Here is a 20,705-nt window from a genome sequence, read left to right as displayed (position 1 = left end):
TTAACTTACAATTTTTACATTTATCTATAATTTGGCTTCTGATGGAAGCAATGTCCTGTTGTAACATCACTTTTTGACCATTTCATAGAGAAATGTATTCATAAATCTACTTCAACCATTTTCTTAAGGAAAGTACCAAACAATATCATTCCAATACTTGAAACAATTTCCTTAAGGGGCCAGTGTATTTGTGGCCAAATCTTGGCTCACTTCCCATGGATTACAATACAAACATTTTTCTCATGCCATTAACTTTCAATCCCCTCAAATCTTCAATGACGCACAAGACAATGATGGTATTCTCCCGAACAAGTCTGCACTCATATCCCTCCTCAAAATGATGCAAAAGAAACAATGAAAGAATTTAAGAAGAATTTGTCTTAGATAAATCAGAGTTGAGGTGAACTCTTTGACAGGTTCCAGTTAACTGTACCACTGGCGCCTGTGTAGCTTGTCTGGCTTCTAATTGATCTGGCAACCTTCAGAATTCACAAGCAATGACTAATACACCTACATGTTCTGTACAAGAAATACCAGAATAGCTTCCTTCACTTAAATCTGTGAATGAAATCTCTGATTAGAGGAGGCCTCAGGACCTCGCAGCATGGCCTATGTGGTAAGTCAACTTACACTGTACCTTAGTCCTGTGTTTGTGCCTCGGCCTCACATGTTAAAGTCCCATCTTACAAGTAGATCTCTTTCCTGGATTTTGTCCTGGTTTAAAGAGTTATCCTTATTTACATAAACAAATTTACAGGGAGAATCAAGTAGAACAAATAAACACAAGAGCTCTCAACATGTTTAAAACCTTCCTTCCGTAGGAGTGTCTCGTATAGTTTTTCATACTTCAGCATGAATCTCATCGTTACTAAAACAATTTGACGTACAAAATTCCAAAACACTTGAACCTGACTATGATTTCATGGTTTTTAAAATTGTTGGTACAAAATAATTGTTTAAAATGTATCATGTGAAGAAAATCAGCTCAAAATGTTAAATGGTGTGTTTTTCATGTGTTTTATAAAAAGTCACAAAATGGTACTGTGAAATAAAGCCAGTCAGGTGACTGGAAAGTCTGTGAGGATGTAAAGGAAGCTGGCAAGGCAAACGTCTGTTGCATCGACTCTTCACAGCAGGTGTGGGGTCACTGGGAAACTTTCTTACATGATTATCATTTATTCTTGAAAGTGCATTTTTCCAGTGAAGTACACTTAAAAGTTCACCACAGTGACGTATGGGTAGCTCAATTCTCCTGTCATTTTCACATTCACACAAACTTTGAATGAAAACAATGTACAACTTTGTGGAGAACATCTTCTGGTTTATTGCATGTTGTAACAATAATTTTGCATATTTGCTAAAATGCATGTATAAATTCTGTCCAAAAGAATTGTTTTGATGTCGTGATTCTGATGAATCAATGGAAACACAAACTTGTTCACATGTAATTATTCTGACTGATTCCAAGTGGTGCACTGAGTTGCCTCCCCTGCGGATTGCTAGGCTATAGTATTGATTGTCTACCTGTCACTGAAGAATACACACACATCTGGTCTGACAAGTACTCCTCGATAGATCAAACAAGGTCACATCGACATCAATTATTGATTAGCATTCATTAGTTGCCTCTCATTCAATGGAACTAGAACGTGAATTTCTCAAGTTCACTTGGTGGAATGGGACCATCATTGCAATTTATCACCATAAGAAATTCAACTGATATTCTCAACATGTTTTTGAAGGCAAGGTTTTGCCATATTTTCAGAAAATACACAGGTAACTAAAAACAATGCATAAATAGCAATTCTTCAAAGGAACAAAAAAATATAATTTAAATTTAAAAATAATTAATCTTTTTACATTTCTTCAGTTTTAGCAAATATGATATTGAGAAAAATAATCAGTAAGCAGGGAGTGAGTGAGTGAGTGAGTGAGTGAGTGAGTGTCTCCGTCAAACACAGTAATATTCGACATGTGCAGCCAGGGACTGGGCAAACCAGTAGATCAAGTGCTCACAGGGTAAATATACCATCGACAATGGCAGGGTTGATGAACAATGAGGCATATACGCCGCAGATATATCTAGGCTGATAATCAACCTGAGTCTGCAAGAATCGTCATTAAAGATTCCTAAATTGCAATTAAACACTTCCCAATTCATGTTCACCATTGTGTCAAGCTTTGATGTGTCCAACTTGGATGTGTTGAACTCTGATGTGTCAAACTTGCGATTGTCTCGAAGGTTCAGCTTGGTCCCTGTGTAGTCCTTGTTTATTCATCATTTTCAGTAATGTCGAACCTCGGACAACTCAAAGTATTTTTGTAGGTCCCTTCAACTTCAACACAATGGTGTTTGACCATACATGATATAGTTATGACTGATGGTACGGCTATTAAGCCTTTATACTGGTAACAGGGCTAGGAAAGAGGGCGAGACTTTAACGCAGTTTCACATTATTGCATTGAATGCAATGTTAAAGTTACTCTGAACTTAAAACAAAAGAAGTTTTTCAATCCCAGTTTTGAACAAAAGACTATTTTTTCCCCAAGTCACTGTTTGCAATCCTAGACAAACCCACAACCCAGGACTTCAGTGATCAATACTTACATATGTAAATTCGCCGAAAGTTCAGACAGACATGGAACACTAAAATTCAAGGCTTTTCAAGGCTCTTAACTGTCTTTTTCAAGGCTCTTAACTTTCTTTTTTAAGGCTTCTTAGTTTGGTTATTAGCCCTTGTGTGTCAAAATAATCAATATAAGACCTGAAAAGCCGTATGAACATCACAAGTTTTCCAACAAGATTTATTTTCACAACCAACAAATAAAATTAAATTAAATCTGTCACTAATTTTAATACTTCTATTAACAAGCATATGTCATTTTGTACAAATTTAAGGCTTTTCAAGCTATTTTTGTGATTTAAATTCAAGGCTGTTTCAACCATGGAAACCAGTATAAATGAATGTAGATGGGTGGGAATAAAATAACAAGCAGAGATGCTTCCTAATCCCCAACCACCAAAGTTGACAAGAAACAGGTGGGATGGCCATCCGGACTAGCAATCACACCCTAGATGAGATCAGTGTCTTCTTTGACATACCAAGGATTTGTTGACAAGAATAACCCTATATTCCACTACTATCAGGGATCCAAAGTCCAGACACACACGACCAACGCCCCACACTGAAATACAACCCGTACTGCAGACAACTCATTTTGACAAATGGGAGTGCCCATGGGAAATGCGTCACAGAAAAGAAAAATAGACGATAATATTCTGAATGATGTAAATGTTATATTGTTATGGTTATCATTGTCATTGCTCATACTTGTTTGTCAGGACCATACCCGTGCTCGTGGGTTTCACCAAAGTGAGAAGTTGATTACAAAGCATGTCATTGTATCCCAATTGCGCGCAGCGATGCTCATAATGTCATCACTGGATTGTCTGGTCCAGACTCGATTATTTACAGACCCCGACATATAGCTGGAATATTGCTGAGTGCAGCGTTAAACAACAAACAAACAAAGTATTTGATGTATTTGATGTATTTGAATGTAAGGATCAATAATCTTGGTATTAACATGTTTGCGTCACCTCCATCAGCCTTGTGTTGCCCATGTAGGAGCATCTGTTACTTCAGTTACCATGGTTACTGCAATCTTGTTGAATTATATAATATATATTTTTGGAGCACTAATTCTAACAATATGAATAAGCTTATTTTGTTAATATCAATATCAAGCCTTCAATATTACTGTTCTGACCTGACCTGTCACGTCCTCAGATCTTTGGTGTAGTGGTAGGAAGCACTCAGATCTCTTAGTAATGAGATTGTTAATATTATCAGCTTCTTAATTCACATTCATTAATGTACATTTATTCCAGTTAGGGAGTGCACTTTTAGCAATATTCTAGTCGTCACCCACCCCCCATACAGAATCAACCCATGTCTTAAGCATGGAATGCTGCTGCTTACATAACGAGGCTACCTGAACCAAGGAAAGTGGGTTTGAATCCCAGTTTCAATGTTGACAGGTTTGCCTGAGCCAAACACATGCTAATGAGTTTCACCAAACTGTGTAGGTCATAACGTGTACGCGAGGCGGTTCCCCATTAACCATACAAGTCACGACCGGAGACGGGGTCACTCGTACGCGTGACTGTCAGTCTATGAATCACAGATTTATGCATAGCACAAAAACGTCTCTACAAGTGTTATTTACCAAGATAACAAAACAAAAATAAGCACAGTTGATAATTATACCAGTTTTTGAATGACATGATAGAAAATGTAAATTTAAAAAAATTAAACGTCTTATTTGGAAAAAAATGTGGTATAGTTGTAAGACTTGCAACACTTGGGGCTTTTCTGCCACAGCAAGGCCATCTCACATAAACTAGGCCACCCGGCCTCGAGTCCCTTCCCACCCAGTTACAATAGCAATCCATGACTCAAGAAATAAGTGGACCAACTTCTCCTCCCACTCAATTACACCCCTGTCAGATTACAGTCATTGAATACCCAATGTCTAAAGCTGGTCGTCATTCTAAGCTGTAACGCCATGATTACACAGGAATGTGAACACACATGGTGATGTGCCCCTGACATGATTGATGGGAGTCCCTCCCCTGACCCCAGTCGGCATGGGAGGAGACCCTGCTTCATCAGCCAGACAATATCAGGTCATCATGATTACACTGACAGGAGCACTGTCCACATCATAGTACAGTATAGTATTGACTGTATCCCCCCCTAGAGATTTGGCTTGTGATACTGGCCCGGGAATTACAGTGCTATATATACCTGTATGGTATAAGTCCTCCACGCTCTATAGCCAACATGCTCTGTTTAATATTGTGTGGGTGTGGGTGGAGTACCTACTCTCATAGAATTACTGGGGAACGCATTAAAAAAAGAAGATTATTATTTCATCTCTTATAATCAATTCAATTATCTGTAAATATGAATGAATGAATGAGTATGTTTTTATGCCGCTTTTAGCAATATTCCAGCAATATCACGGCGGGGGACACCAGAAATGGGCTTCACACATCTGTAAATATGAAGAATGTCTCACACATTTTAGGGAGGTGAGATTCAATGGCTTGATATTCAAGGTTATTCCCATAGCGACGTGCATCACGTGCATGTGTGGCTGATTGTACAAGTCTGGACTTAATTCGGTTCATGGTCACTCTGAGATACCATGCCATAGTTTAACATGAATAAGTCACATCATAACGACTCTAAGAAGACCAGTCCTTGTTTTATCCCCTTAATGCCGAGCACAAGGCAGGGTAACAACAAGTACCATCTTTTAACATCTCTTGGGATGATGCAGCATAGGGATCGAACCAATTCTCCAGGCAGATGCTCTATCCACTGAACCATCGGGACAGTCTACGTATTTCAGACATGTAATACTGTGGGTGAGTGAGTGGGTTAATGCTTTACGTCACATCGGCAATATTTCAGCCATATCGTGACCATGTAATACTGTGGGACACAGCATGTAAAACATGGTAAACCTAGTCGATACGATGCATAGATTTGCAAGCATATTATCATGAATCATATCTTTTTATATTGAATACAAAACAAAATTGTGGATCTTTACATGTTTACAAGTTTTACAATAAACAAAATCCGAAAACGGACCATATTGACAAAATTCTTCATGGTTTCAAAATTATATTTTTTTGTAGCTCACTAAGTGCAATTATCCAGTTTCATGTTGACTCAAAATTGGTCATGAACGCTCACTTTGTGCGACGATGCAAAACCGTGAACCAAGGTTTCGCTCCCCTGACGATAAAAAAACCTTTGTTGCGCAACACAGAAATCAACTGAAAATAATTTTGAGAGCCAAATTTGAGCTAGTAGCCTCAAAAGATTTTGGCACAGACTGATATTTACTGCAACATGTCTGAAATATACACAAGAAAATATGGACTGTCATTTATATTTTATAGCTTAGTACTTTGTTTACTGACACGTGAAGAACTGGGTTAATATGGGTCTTCAGCAACCCATGCTTGTCGAAAGAGGCAACTAACGGTATTGAATGGTTGCAGATTGAGGGAATTGTGTAGATCGATGCTCATGATGTCAATCACTGGATTGTCTGGTTAAGAATCGATTATTTACAAACTGCTATCATATAGCTGGAAAATTGCTGAATGCGGCATCAAACAAACAAACAAACAAACGAACAAACAAAACAGGTTTACAAAAAGATTGGAGTGAGTGAGTGAGTATGGTTTAACGCCGTTTTTAGCAATTTTCCAGCAATATCACGGCGGGGGACACCAGAAATGGGCTTCACACATTGTACCCATGTCGGGGATCGAACCCGGGTCTTCGGCGTGACGAGCGAACGCTTTAACCACTTGGCTACCCGACCGCCCACAAAACGATTGGAGTAGAAGCTGGTCAGCTGATGTTTATTGGTGCGGGGGGCTTACTAAGGTGAATACGGTAGGTTATTTGCAAAACTAAATCAAATCAAATTTCTAAAATCCAATAAGAAAATATTTCAAGTTCAGTGAACAAAATATATGACTCAGTATACGACATGACATTCCCTCAGCAGTGGCAACAGGACTGTGACAATAACAGAATCAATGGCCTGCCTGTGTAACATGTGGCAGTCTTTGATCACTTGCGGCAGATCGCTTCATCAATATGTACAAATCCCCAGCCTCCGTGCCGGCAACACGATTCACGGGGTTTATTTCAACCTTCCTTTACCACCTGGATCATAGTGTTCAGGAAAACATGGTACACAAAACTGGAATGTTTCCAAAGCTTCATAAACCATTTCCCCTATAACATGGTTATAAGGTTCATCCTGTACAGTGTTGCAGTGTCAGGCACCTAGGCTAGTCTTAGACCAACTAACATCAACTGTATTGGATATATTTGTTTCAGGGTCTGTATAACAGTGAGTGAGTGAGTGAGTGAGTGACTAACATCTACTGTATTGGATATATTTGTTTCAGGGTTTGTATAACAGTGAGTGAGTGAGTGAGTGAGTGAGTGAGTGAGTGAGTGAGTGAGTGAGTGAGTGAGTGAGTGAGTGAGTGAGTGAGTGAGTGAGTGAGTTTGGTTTTTACACCGCTTTTAGCAACATTTCAGCAATATCACGGTGGGGGACACCAGAAATGGGCTTCACACATTGTACCTATGTCGGGAATCGAGACCCGGGTCTTCGGCGTGACAAGCGAAAGCTTTAACCACTAGGCTACCTGACCGCCCCCTGTATAACAGGCTAAGGCTAGTTTTACAATTGTGCATTAAGCAAACGTTCAGGAACGCAGCCTTGTTTGTGATATTACTTGTTCAGTAAACTCTGCAGCTAAATATAACTTGCCCGGTTGACTAGAGCTTGGGGACATGGCTCAAAGTGGAGGTTTTTTTCTTGGTAGTCATGGCAATGTGTTCGAAGACAGTACAATTTCAAGAGCAGTGAATGACATAAGTCAAAAATCAAAATGAACGAGGTGACCAGTTACCTTTCACAATCCCACAGCATATATTACTGGCCCTTATTTCAGGAGTACAAACTGACAATTACTATAAAGTGCAATATGAGTGCTACAAAACGCGTTTATTTTCTTTGTATTTAGCTGTTCTGATTAGCACATATTTAGACAAAACTGAGGATTTGTGATTTCAAGCCAAGGAGGAAAAATAGTGATTAGAGATATTCCTTTCACGCATTCTTCTTATTGAATCACATTTTTGAACTCTAAAGTTTAAAAAGTTACCAGACAGGCAGGATAGGGGGTTTGAAAGATAATTGCCTCCCCGTAGAAAACTATTGGCCTGAGGTGAGTGGGAAGGCAGAATTTACAAACGCTGTTCCTGGGCAACCAATTTCAAAATGAAACATGACAAAGCAATATAAATCAGACTTTCCTGTAGGCGTGAGAAGTGTGAAAATATGTTGGAAAACATGTTATTTGATAGGCATAATAGCTAATGGTCCCCAGCAAAGATCTCACTCCTATGACTATCATAAGTCCAGTCTGAGCCATACACTTTTGAGAACTAGCCCGAACATGGCTCTTAGCATAATTTTCAGTATGATTTAGTGTTTTTTTACACTATTATTAGTTGAGCTTATAAGACTCAGGCTTCGAATTAGTTGCTAATGTCACAGACTGAAGATCCGGGGTAGAATAGGTCTTCACAAACCCATGTTTTCTGTAAAAGTCGACAATGTTTCTCGTAAGAGGCGATGAACGGGATCGGGTGGTCAGCTCGTTGACTTGGTTGATGAATATCATCGTATCCAAATTGTCTAGATCGATGCTCATGATGTCAATCACTGGATTGTCTGGTCCAGACTCGATTATTTACAGACCGCCGTCATATAGCTGGAATATTGCTGAGTGCGGCGTTAAACAAACAAACAAACAAACAAACAAGCAAAACAACCCCAGACTGTATGTCTATGTTAGAGTATGGGAGTTACGACCGTCATTATGCTAAGACAGCTTTGTGGGACAGGTCCCTGGTCCCTTCATTGTAATAGTATGACTGTTGCAGTCTCATACTGACAAAGCAGTAGCACTAACAGTGCATTGTGGGACCAGTCCTGCAGACTTGTCGCCACAACAAACCCTGACTGATATGTATGTACATGTCAATCTTGTCTAACATCGTAATAATTTTCATAAGGGATCATTAGCTAGATAATGTCTGTTGAATTCAGGGAATCGCACACAGCCCACAGACACGATCAATTTCCCCATACAGCCATCATATCCTCCTCGTCTACAAATGGAAAGAGTTCTACACTATCATCAGTCTAAAACAGATTGCCTTATGTTTAACGATCTTTGCTACAACACAAGTTACTGAATAATCAACTATTTTCCTCATGATATTACTATTCAGGGTGGCAGACAACTTGACGTTGACTTTTCCTTGCATGGCAAAGCGCAAACTAGAAAATCCCAGTGTTGCAGTATTCACGTTGATGATGAATGAGTATGGTCTTAAGCCGCTTTTAGCAATATTCCAGCAATATCACGGCAGGGGACACCGGAAATGGGCTTCACACATAGTACCCATGTGGGGAATCAAACCCGGGTCTTTGGCGTGACGAGCGAATGCTTTAACCACGCCCCTCGTGTTTATGATGTCATGTGATATATCCAATCACTCATACAGTGCCTTGTAACAGTCATAGCATTTACACTACTTCATTGAGCAAGGAACAGTCTGGGCCCCACAACGTATTTAGCACTTCCATTGTAGCCTGCATACTTTAACATAGACTTGCAACAGCTGCAGCACCAACAGGGCTTTGTGAAATACTTCACAGGGCAGGGGGTCATTGTACAAAACAACCTAAGTGCTACGACTGTTGCAAGTCTATGTTAAGGAATGCAGGTTACGATCACCTTACAGCGGTAGAAAGTAACAGTTTTCGTCCACTAATCCTTATGATGATAACATATAGCAAAACCCTTAAAAAGGGCAAATTTCTACTTGTCATTATGATACCTTTACCATTGGGCAGTTTAGCAAGGACACTAGGACTAGTGCCAATTTCTAACGCTGCCTTAGCAGTAATATTGCTTTGTACAATGGCGCCCTGGACTGTGCCACCATTGTTGTAAGTGAGTAAGTTTGTGTTCATGCTGTTTTGAACAGTATTTTAGCAATATCACAGCATGTCAGCTAGATGTGGGAGGAAAGCTTAAACTGATACAGGTCTTAGATATTTACCCACGAGCACAATAGTGGTTCTGACACCTAAAAACAATTGTGGCAAACTGGAATCCTGGTATGCCAAAGGGATGCAACTCTGCAGAACTAACTGCGGTACCATAAACAACTGGGATGCTAGTGCCCCCTATAAGTTTAAACATGGGAATAAAGGTGATGTTAGCACTAAAATCACTTCGTGGAACGAGGCCCTTATAAAAGTCCACTCGTATTTGTCAAGTAGGACAGCATTATTGTGAAACAGGATCCCCACCTTTGGTCGCATCCAAGCCACTCCTGCTAGTTTCCCTTTCGTGTAGAAGAGAGACCTGTCATCGGGAGGGAACTCGGAGTCGATGAAGAGCGTCCCCTTCTCCTTGCACTCCTTCTTGAGGGCATTGTAGTCCTGGCCCTTGTACTTCTTGACGGTGTCAAACAGACCCATACTGGAAGCTCCCTGCTAGCACTGCACCTGAAGGTAACCAGGTCACAACATTAGGCTAAAAACAAAAAATCTTGGTTCTCAGGCACCGCCCGCTTCATCACAAAGTCTGTTTTGTTTTTATTTCCATTTTTAAAAAAAACCTACAAATCCTTAAACATTCCAAATCCTACAGTAATCAAATACTGTATTCTACTATTTTACTCATCAAGGTTGGTTGGTTGGTTGGTTTGTTGTTTAACGCCTCACTCAGCAATATTCCAGCTATATGATGGCGGTATGTAAATAATCGAGTCTGGAACAGACAATCCAGTGATTGATATCATGAGCATCGATCCACGCAATTAGGATCGATGACATGTATCAACCAAGTCAGCGAGCCTGACCACCCGATCCCGTTAGTCGCCTTTTACGACAAGCATAGTCGCCTTTAACGGCAAGCATGGGTTGGTGAAGACCTTTTCTACCCCGGAATCTTCACGGGTCTACTCATCAAGGAATACATTTATGTAGGGAGGCACTTTCCCAGGTTGATTGTTCACAACTTTTCATTTGGTTACACAACTGTTTATTTGTTTACATACTAGTTTGAACAAAAAGAAAAGAAAAAGATACTGCCCGCCCGAACTATATTTTCAAAAACCATTGCCTGAGAACGAAATTCTTTTATTTTATTAAGCCATAGCCATATATGAGTGTTCATGTCATACTATGTTTACGACACGAGTGTCTAAATTCCGGTATTTCCCGAGCAAGAGCGTGTGTCGTAAACATAGTATGACATGAACACGAATATCATGTTCTATTTATTACAGAAGAAGATGTCTACATACAGGGACCAATTTTAATGATTACATACAATGACAGCAAGTCTCAACAGCAGCAGAACCACAATTTGTGCGATGACGTCACAATCTTCAGCTATGACATCGTTTCTAGAGTGATGTCATTCCGACCTCACGTCACAATAAGATTCAAATGACATCAACATTCTGTCCGGATGACAGATACAATACACTGTTGTCTCGTGACGTGATATGACCCTAGGGCACATTTTTATGAACCCCAATATGTATGCCCTCGTAGGGTATGTGCGCATGTTCCTGCACGATCTGCATAAATCATCAGAGATCTCAGATTCTAAAATTAAGACTGTTGCAACTTTGGTAAATTTATGGGACCAGGGTGCATCCTGTTTTTTGTCTGGTGCAACTAGGTTTTCATGTTATGCACCTGGGCCCACTTGCACAAAGCGATCTTAGCGCTACGACTATTGTAAGCCTATGTTAAAGTATGGGAGTTACGATCATCTTAGCGCTAAGATCGCTTTGTGCAAGTAGGCCCTGGTGCAAGTTAATTCAAAGATCCTTAAATTGAGCCAAGAGAAATACGCATGGAAGCCCAGGGTCCTTTCTGTAACTATTACCCTGATGTTCAGGGTCACTGCATGCAAACACCTGGTGCTACACCAGCAGAAGTCCTCCATTTTTTTACTAAAAACCTAGGCAAGTCTAGATCAAACTAACCAAGTCTAGTTTGCTAGATTCCACAATGAAAACAGCAGAAGAGGAAAGGTTCTTTCAGAAATTCTTTTTTAATTATTTTATAGACATGTTTTCATTGACTATAAGTGTTAGTCTACACTAGCAGGTTTCAAACGCCTCTCTTCTCCAGTTTTTTGTGTCTACCCAGAGAGGTTGGGGGTTGGACTCGGGTCAGCCAATATGACATGTCCGGTTGTGTGCAATGCATTAGCTCCTGTGAACTATGTTCACTGGGCCTTTTTGTAAATAGCCTAATTGCAGCACTAAAAAAAGTTATTACTGGTGTTGTTTTGCAATCTGCAGTTTATGATAGAATATGTAACTGTATTTGTTATGAGTAAGGATGGGACATATGGACAATCAACTTCTTTATTACAATTAGGAGTGATGGTTTCGGTGTAGGTTCTAACACCGTTATCAAGCAAGTGAAGTACAGAGTATAGTTGACAAGAATATATACAGGATAGGAGGCAGTGTTTATACAGCTGAGCAGGTTTAAGATCAGTTACACTGTTGTATTTGTAATGAGTTGTGTTTCTGCATGAAGTTAGTCAGTGAATGCAACACCCGTGTCCATGACACTTTTGGAGGAACATACACACTAGACCTATCTATGTGCCAAGTTTGGTGAAGAAATATGGTACGGTTTTCAAGATCTGCTCCGGAAACAAGGACTACCGCCATTTTCAGTCTAAATCAAAGTCGTTGCCGTGGAAACTCGAAAAGTAATTTTAAAAAAAATACCAATCTATCAAAAGGCACCAGTTCACCACTAGACCTATCTATGTGCCAAGTTTGGTGAAGAAATATGGTACGGTTTTCAATATCTGCTCCGGAAACGAAATGTGACGGAAGGACGGACCGACGGATGGACCCCATTCCTATATCCCCCTTCCTGGCGGGGGATAATAACTATTATCATCAATGGGACCATTACATACAAGTCCCTTCAAACCACACAATCTTGAGTCTATCTCATATTGCTATATAGAGAACTGTAATATCATGAATGTTTGTTATGTTGATATGTTTTAAATTATAAAAAATGAGGCAATAATAAAACAATCTTATGTAATATTTTCTAAGAAAGCCTTCATTCACTTCCTCAACTGAAAAGGAGGTTATCAACCAAATAGCACACTCGCTTTTCTTAAAAATAATACCAGTGAAGATCCAGGTTAGAATAGGTCTTCAGCAACCCATGCTATTGGTAAGAGGCAGCTATTGTGACCGGGTGGTCAGGCTCGCTGACTTGGTTGATGTATGTCATTGTATCCCAATTGCGTGGGTTGATGCTCATGATGTCAATCACTGGATTGTCTGGTCCAGATTTGATTATGTAAAGACCGCCGTCATATAGCTGGAATACTGCTGAGTGCGGCGTTAAACAACAAACAAATCTTGTCAATAATAAGTTAAACGAATAAATTGAGAAAGTAATGTTCCAGAGATTTGATGAGATACACACTACAGCATTCCAGACTGCTTTCTCCCCCCCGAGTAGCTGCACCAAAGCCCATACAATGGCTGTGCACAGCTGCAATGATGATTATTACATAATGCATAGCGTTTACCTCATTTCCCAGAGAGGGAGAGATTTGCCTAACAAGATAATAACAGTGTTGGGTCTCTGGTTGCTAGGCAACAGCAACAAAACAAAATGGTAAGAATAGCTGTAAACTCGACCTGCATCCAGCACCATGACTGTGAACTAACAAACACCAAGTAACACAGTCGTGAAGAAACCTTCAACCCAGTTTACAGTGACCTACACGTTATCATGGTAGGAGGTCTGAAGCAATGGTCAGGGGACATTCAGCATTGATATACGAATGTCATATGCTCTGTTTATAATCAGTGTCTACTGCTATTAACATCATTCAGTAATGAATATATTGCGGGTGAGTTTGAGCATTTGATTGTTTAAAAAAAGCAATTATTTGTCATAAACCGAAAACAAAATAGTCCGAGCCCCGGTTAACTTAAGGACTACAGTTTCCTGATTGATAATAGAACGGGCGGGGCATGTGATGACATTATTGTGCTGAATGAAGTCAACGACTTTGTATGTTTTTTTTTCAATTTTTCTTTGTGTTAATGATATAAATAAGCAGACTGTGAAGTTATAATAATTGACGAATATATTTATGAGAATTGACTTTAAAAAGTTTTTGCGTTTTGGGAGTTATAAACGTCAAAACCGATGTGCACACTTTGCATTAATATGCTATGTGCATCGGTTTTATGCTTCAACCACCACATATGGCAGATACATAGACTAACATCTAGTCTCTGAAATGAACATGTCTTACAGAAAAATAAAACAGTTGTCAAATTATCTTAATAAGATATCATTAAAAGGAGCCAAGAGACTCTCTTCATTTTCAGATCCTGATACTGTAGTAATCTAGACTTGCCAAACATTATAGACTTGCATGGGCTGTATTTGATATATTTGTATCAGGGTCTGTATGACAGACTATAGCGTGCTCTCCAAACCATGATGTTTTATGTTGCCTATTCCTTGTGTATTATAGGCATATGACAGTTTTCTGTTGCAGTCTGTCAGTTTTCATTGGTAGGCCTGCATAAGAAGACCAATCTTTACCTCAGACCTAGCAGAACAACTGTCACAGTGACCCACTGACGTAGATCACTACTCACCATTATCATTATAGTATTGATCACCGCTGTACTGTAAGGGTCACTCTGACAATGTTAGCTGTACTTACAACAGCAGGAGGCGGTCAGATAGCCTAGTGGTAAAAGCGTTCGCTGGTCACGTCGAAGACCCAGGTTCCATTCCCGACATGGGTACAATGTGTGAAGCCCCGGTAATTTCTGGTGTCCCCCACCGTGATATTGCTGGAATATTGCTAAAAGTGGCATAGAATATAAAACTCACTCACTCCATGGAGATTGCAATGACAGGTGGACTACGGGGTAATCCTCATCATGCTCATTAGTCAGTAGGAGCTGGAGTCTCCTTCATCTCTAAAGTCCAAGGGTCTTGTGAAGCTTTAGCAGTCATGTCACATTTAGTCATGCTCAACATTTGACAGTCATGAGTATAACACATGAGCAACAGTTCAAATTCCATGTCAGATGGAGAGAGACACGTGTGGAAAGTTTACACAGATTCTGGTCATAAAGTGCATAAAACACTACCTCCGAGATCACAAAAACTAAAGTACATATATACCATAATAAACAAATATGGCGCAAAGATGAATTAGCAAGGTTGTCATTAAACACCATTTAGGAGATAAACATACTGTGTTTTCAATGTAGAGCTAGGTTACCTGTAGATTAAACTGCGCTAAATTGAATTTGGAATCAAATGTGCAGCGTGAGGTTTCAAATGTTAAATGCCGCCGTCAAACCAGCTGTTTGAATCAGAGGGGGTTGATTGTGATTTAATAGCCTGTGATTGACCAATCAGAATCGAGTAATTTCAAAATTCATGGGAGAATAAATGATATATCCATGGTACCTGCATCGGGGAAATACCCAAGATTCTTGTGTCAGGAAAATATCCCCATGACCTCCACCAGGGAATTATTGTGTAAACATGAATATGATTGGTTGCATACTACACTGATAAATTGACTGATACGCAGATACATTGACTGATATGCAGATACATTGCCTGATACGCAGATACACTGACTGATACGCAGATACACTGACTGATACGCAGATACACTGACTGATACGCAGATACACTGACTGATATGCAGATACACTGACTGATACCCAGATACATTGCCTGATATGCAGATACACTGACTGATACGCAGATACATTGACTGATACGCAGATACATTGACTGATACGCAGATACACTGACTGATACGCAGATACACTGACTAATACGCAGATACATTGACTGATACGCAGATACATTGACTGATACGCAGAAACACTGACTGATACGCAGATACACTGACTGATACGCAGATACACTGACTGATACGCAGATACACTGACTACGCAGATACACTGACTGATACGCAGATACACTGACTGATACGCAGATACACTGACTGATACGCAGATACATTGACTGATACACAGAAACACTGACTGATACGCAGATACACTGACTGATACGCAGATACACTGACTGATACGCAGATACACTGACTGATACGCAGATACTGAAGTATGCTCCCAAGTTACACAGTGTTGGCAGGACAGGCATTAACACTGTGCAAGTCTTACTTCAGCTCAATAAACACGAACTTGAGTTATTTATGAAACAAGGCATTAAATTTGACATTTCAGCATCAACTGGCTTGATCTTTGAAAGGTGTCACTGCACATCTGGCGTCAGTTTGTTTAGACATGTGCAAGGAAGTGCCCTCCTCCAATGGACAGTGTGTACACAACAATACACCCATTGTGTCCCTTCTGTCAGGATACATATTAGTTGGAGGGGTCTTGTTACAGGATGCTTGTGATTCGATATGTATCATGATACACAGGTACAAACAACAAATAAATACACAGTCACCCTGTCTGCATTGGTTCAGCTATATCATATGTCTTTCTGCAAAGTACCAAATCTGGGTCAGGCAAATCAGTGGTTGACAGCATGAACACCATACCATGTGCCTGCCCTGTTCATCAAAGCAATCATAGTGCCACAGTTGTGTGCCACAATTGATGCATGTCATTGTATCCCAACAGGAAGCTGTCAGCCTCTTCAACTGGATGCAAAGAGTGAGAATTATCACTGGTGCTATCATGTCTTTAGCCGTTTATAATCTACAAAACCAATTTCAGAATAAATATCCGCAAATATATTTTAGGATTTCCTTCACAAAAGTAATACTTGTCATATCACTTTTATTACGCGCTGCATTTGTTTGTTTGTTGTTTAACACTGCTGCTATACTCAGCAATAGTCCAGCTATATGACGGCGGCCTGTAAATAATGGAGTCTGGACCACACAATCCAGTGATTGATATCATGAACATCGATCCACGCAATTGGTTCACAATGATTTCATCAATTAAGTCAGCGAGTCTGACCACCCAATCCTGTAAGTCGCCTCTTACGATAAGCATAGTGTCTTTTACGGCAATCATACGTTACTGAAGACCTATTCTACCCTGGATTTTCACGGGTACATTGTATCCACAGCTTTGGCATGTTCATATCAACATGATCAAGATCTGATGATGTACATGTGTTATCATTATGATCATGATCATGATGTATTGTTGTTACATGTCTAATATTCATTAATTCAGCATTGGGCATGATATGATAGTTTTTCAGATGTTCTATTTTTGCTATTCCTTTCTGGGTTTTCTTACCGGAAAATATTCTCTTCCTACAAATAGCATATACATCCATGCATTCAACATACTCACTTAAAAAGTTGGTTTGAAATTTCTTCCTTCCAGAAATATTTCAAAATACTGTGAACATGAGGAGGAAAACAGTCACTGAAATATAAGATATTTCAGTGCAAACACACAATTTTGTATTTTTCCTTGTCAAAACACCATTGTTTCCTATTCAAAATAATATGCAAAAGCAAATAAAACAAAACACATACAGGAGAGCCACAGTGACTTGAGTTTAGAATTCCCTAACATTTCCTTGTTTACTCGTTGACAGATCTCCATTTTCACTGATAAGCCTTCATACAAAATAATAATAATGTTGAATAATAATAAGTACACTTTTTTATGCGTGATAACTGGAAAATACCAGGGATTTATCTAGATCTGCTCAGAGGCTGATATTCAGCCCCAAGTTTGGAGCAAATGTCATAAAAAATTACCAAATTGGAAGTAAACATTACCCAATTCTTGCTGTTATTGCAATACTATTAAAACAATGATAAAATACCCCTGAAATTAGGAGAATAAAAACTTAAACAAAAATCCCAATTTTGAACAAAATAACGATTGCTCCAATTTGCCTGCCAAGGTCACAAGTTTGGAATCCTACATAATTCACTGAATACCCAAAACATTTATAACCGATTATATCTGGTTGAGCATGATATAAAGAGTTGATCAATCATAAGTAACAATTAAGCAACTGTCAATCATTTCTTCCTCATTAATAATAATAGCAGTTGGAACCATCTCTCACAACACCTCTGTCACCCGTGAGTGAGTGAGTGAGTTGGGTTTTACGCCGCTTTTAACAATATTCCAGTTATATCGCGGCGTGTCAGCTTAATGTGGGAGGAAAGCCCGAAGTGATGCAGGTCTCAGACGTTTACCACTTCGGTGAAACCCACAAGCACGGGTATGGTGCTGACAAACCTAGAAACATAATCGGGGCGAACCGGGATTCGAACTCACAATCATAGGTTTCTGGTGTGTCCAAGGGACGCAACTCTGCACAGCGAATCGCGGCACCTTAGACGACTGGGCCACCCGTGCCCCCCTGTCACCCGTGAAGATCCGGGGTAGAATAGGTCTTCAGCAACCCATGCTTGCCGTAAAAGGCGACTATGCTTGTCGTAAAAGGCGACTAACGGGATCGGATGGTCAGGTTCGCTAACTTGGTTGATGCATGTCATCGATCCCAATTGCTAGGATCGATGCTCATGTTGTCAATCACTGGATTGTCTGGTCCAGACTCAATTATTTACAGACTGATGTCATATAGCGGGAATATTGCTGAGTGCGGCGTTAAACAACAAACCAACCACATGGATACAATGGGTGAAGCCGTTTCTTATTTCCCCCACCTGGCATGTTGTTGAAGTGGCATAAAATCCACCTCACTCATGCTAATGACAGAGTGAGCATGCTGTGTGAATGCGGCTTAATCTGTAGATCTGAAGTCTGTAGTATTCTTACAACAACAGGCATCAGGGAAATGAGGACATGACACCAGCAAGGCCACAAGTGCCACCTACCCTTAAACTACCCATGAACAACCCCACCGACATCTTCGGGAACACTCGGGGCAGGAGACAGCCTTGAGATAACCAACAACAACTAAGTCAACACATACTTACATCTGTATAAAAAACTATCCATGCTGTATAGAAACTGCAGCGTCAGCTTTCATGGTTGGTATATTTAGCCAACACAGCAACATTGATGATGACTCATTCAAGAAATATCGAATTCAGGAGTTGTTATTTTTTTCCACATGCAGCAAATGACCATGATTAATGGTTCAATTCCAAACTGACTCATATCAGCAGATGTATGAACAAAGAACTTACATCAGTTGTGATACAGAAATATCTCATTCAAAATTTATACTAATGGAATCTGTTCATCAAAAATGCTATTGGAAGGACAACAGACGTTGATTGATTGTTCCACAGTCGTATTGTGCATGTCCCCATGCCCTAGCTTTTATGATGAATACTCCCACGTCATAGCAAAGTAATGAAAACCCTCAAATGTTGACATTTGTCTGAGTCAGAAAGCGTTCCAGTGAACATTTTCAAGAAACTGTGCAGAATTACACATTGTATAATTGTACATTGTACATGTCAGCGATGGAAACTAACATTTTTAGTCCACTAGTCATTATAATGAAAACATGGGAAAACCAACGATGGAAACTAACATTTTGTTCCACGAGCCATTATAATGAAAGCATATAGCAAAACCCTTAAAACATGGCAAATTTCTACCTTAAAATACCTTAATTATTGAGCAGTTTAGCTAGGACTATGGGAGTAGTGCCAATTTGTATTGCTCCTACACATGTTAAGCATCATCCAATAGCTCGCCATCAGGTAAAACCTAGTCCGTTTAAAAATCCCGAAACCTTATTATTTTTCCTTCTGCCCAGCCCTTACTCACAGTAAAGCTATAGCCCTAAATAAAGCAAGTCTAGATTTTCCACAGACTCTGAGTCTCCCATCATCTCACTGAGGCTCCTTTTCAATTTAAATGGAGTTGTTTTATATCAAAATTACATATTTTCAGAGACTAGTTTAGGCAAAAGCCTGTGATAGATATTAAACAGATGACATTACCAAGGAAACAACTTGTGAAAATGTTAAAATACACCATGATACAGCATTACGACTGCTGGTGATCCTCAGACCTAGATTCTGGGTCACCACATTCGATACATTACAAACACCAGATGGAACCGATGATGATCATACAGAATGAGTAATACTATTACTCATGCCGGAGACACATAAAACTTATCATGCTAATAATACTTCGAACATTAAATTTGTTCTAATTTTTAAACCATTTAAAACATATTTATGATATTTCAGGGATGGAAATTATCCAAGAACGTCTCCTTGTAGTTTAACATATACATGATACATGTGTAGCAATAACCCCAAAATGTTTAGACCCGAGAAAATCCGACCCATGCTTGACGCAAATGGTACAATGCTTGTCGTAAGAGGCGACTAACAGGACCGGGTGGTCAGGCTCGCTGACTTGGTTGATGCATGTCATCATAACCCAATTGAGTGGATCGATGCTCATGATGTCAATCACTGGATTGCCTGGTCTAGACTATTATTTACAGACCACTGTCATATAGCTGGAATATTGCTGAGTGCGGCGTTAAACAACAAACAAACAAATCTACTGATTTTTACAAACTTCGTACAAGTATTCAGGTGACAATGATGAACATATTGGTGCCACATTAAAACTCAGCACTTCCTTCCTCAAAGTAGAATACAGTTCAGTTTCCGCCTACCAGTTTACTGGACTGGCAGCACTTACACATACCGGTACTTTCCATTATAATTTTGGACTAATAGGGTTCAATTTTACCAGTAATGGAAACACTGGAATATCCCATAAACCTGTGTCTGATCATTACTGACAGCATGCATGTTGAGACATTATTGTCACCATAATGAAGTCACAATGACCGATATCATTGTGATGTCACTGTGACTTGTGATACCATTGTGATATCACCATGACTGTGGTACCATTGTGAAGTCACTGATCGATACCATTGTGATATCACCATGACTGGTACCACTGTAAAGTCACTGATCGATACCACTG

General features: G+C 39.7%; 1 protein-coding gene across 2 annotated transcripts in view; it reads right to left on the bottom strand.

Annotated features, from left to right (window-relative positions):
* LOC124151407 (calpain-5-like) overlaps positions 1–20,705 on the bottom strand; it is a 46,458-nt gene that overhangs the window by 19,364 nt on the left and 6,389 nt on the right. For both annotated transcript variants that reach the window (XM_046523845.2, XM_046523846.2), the window contains exon 2: positions 10,003–10,200. In XM_046523845.2, coding sequence (XP_046379801.2) covers positions 10,003–10,173 — 171 coding nt within the window. In that variant the 5' untranslated portion in view covers positions 10,174–10,200. The remainder of the gene's footprint in view (positions 1–10,002; positions 10,201–20,705) is intronic.

The sequence above is a fragment of the Haliotis rufescens genome, unplaced genomic scaffold (assembly GCF_023055435.1).
Source record: "Haliotis rufescens isolate VD_foot unplaced genomic scaffold, xgHalRufe1.0.p SCAF_9, whole genome shotgun sequence".
Classification (NCBI taxonomy): Eukaryota; Metazoa; Mollusca; class Gastropoda; order Lepetellida; family Haliotidae; genus Haliotis; species Haliotis rufescens.
The sequence above is the reverse complement of the archived record's forward strand: the minus strand, read 5'-3'. Positions and strand labels throughout refer to the sequence as shown.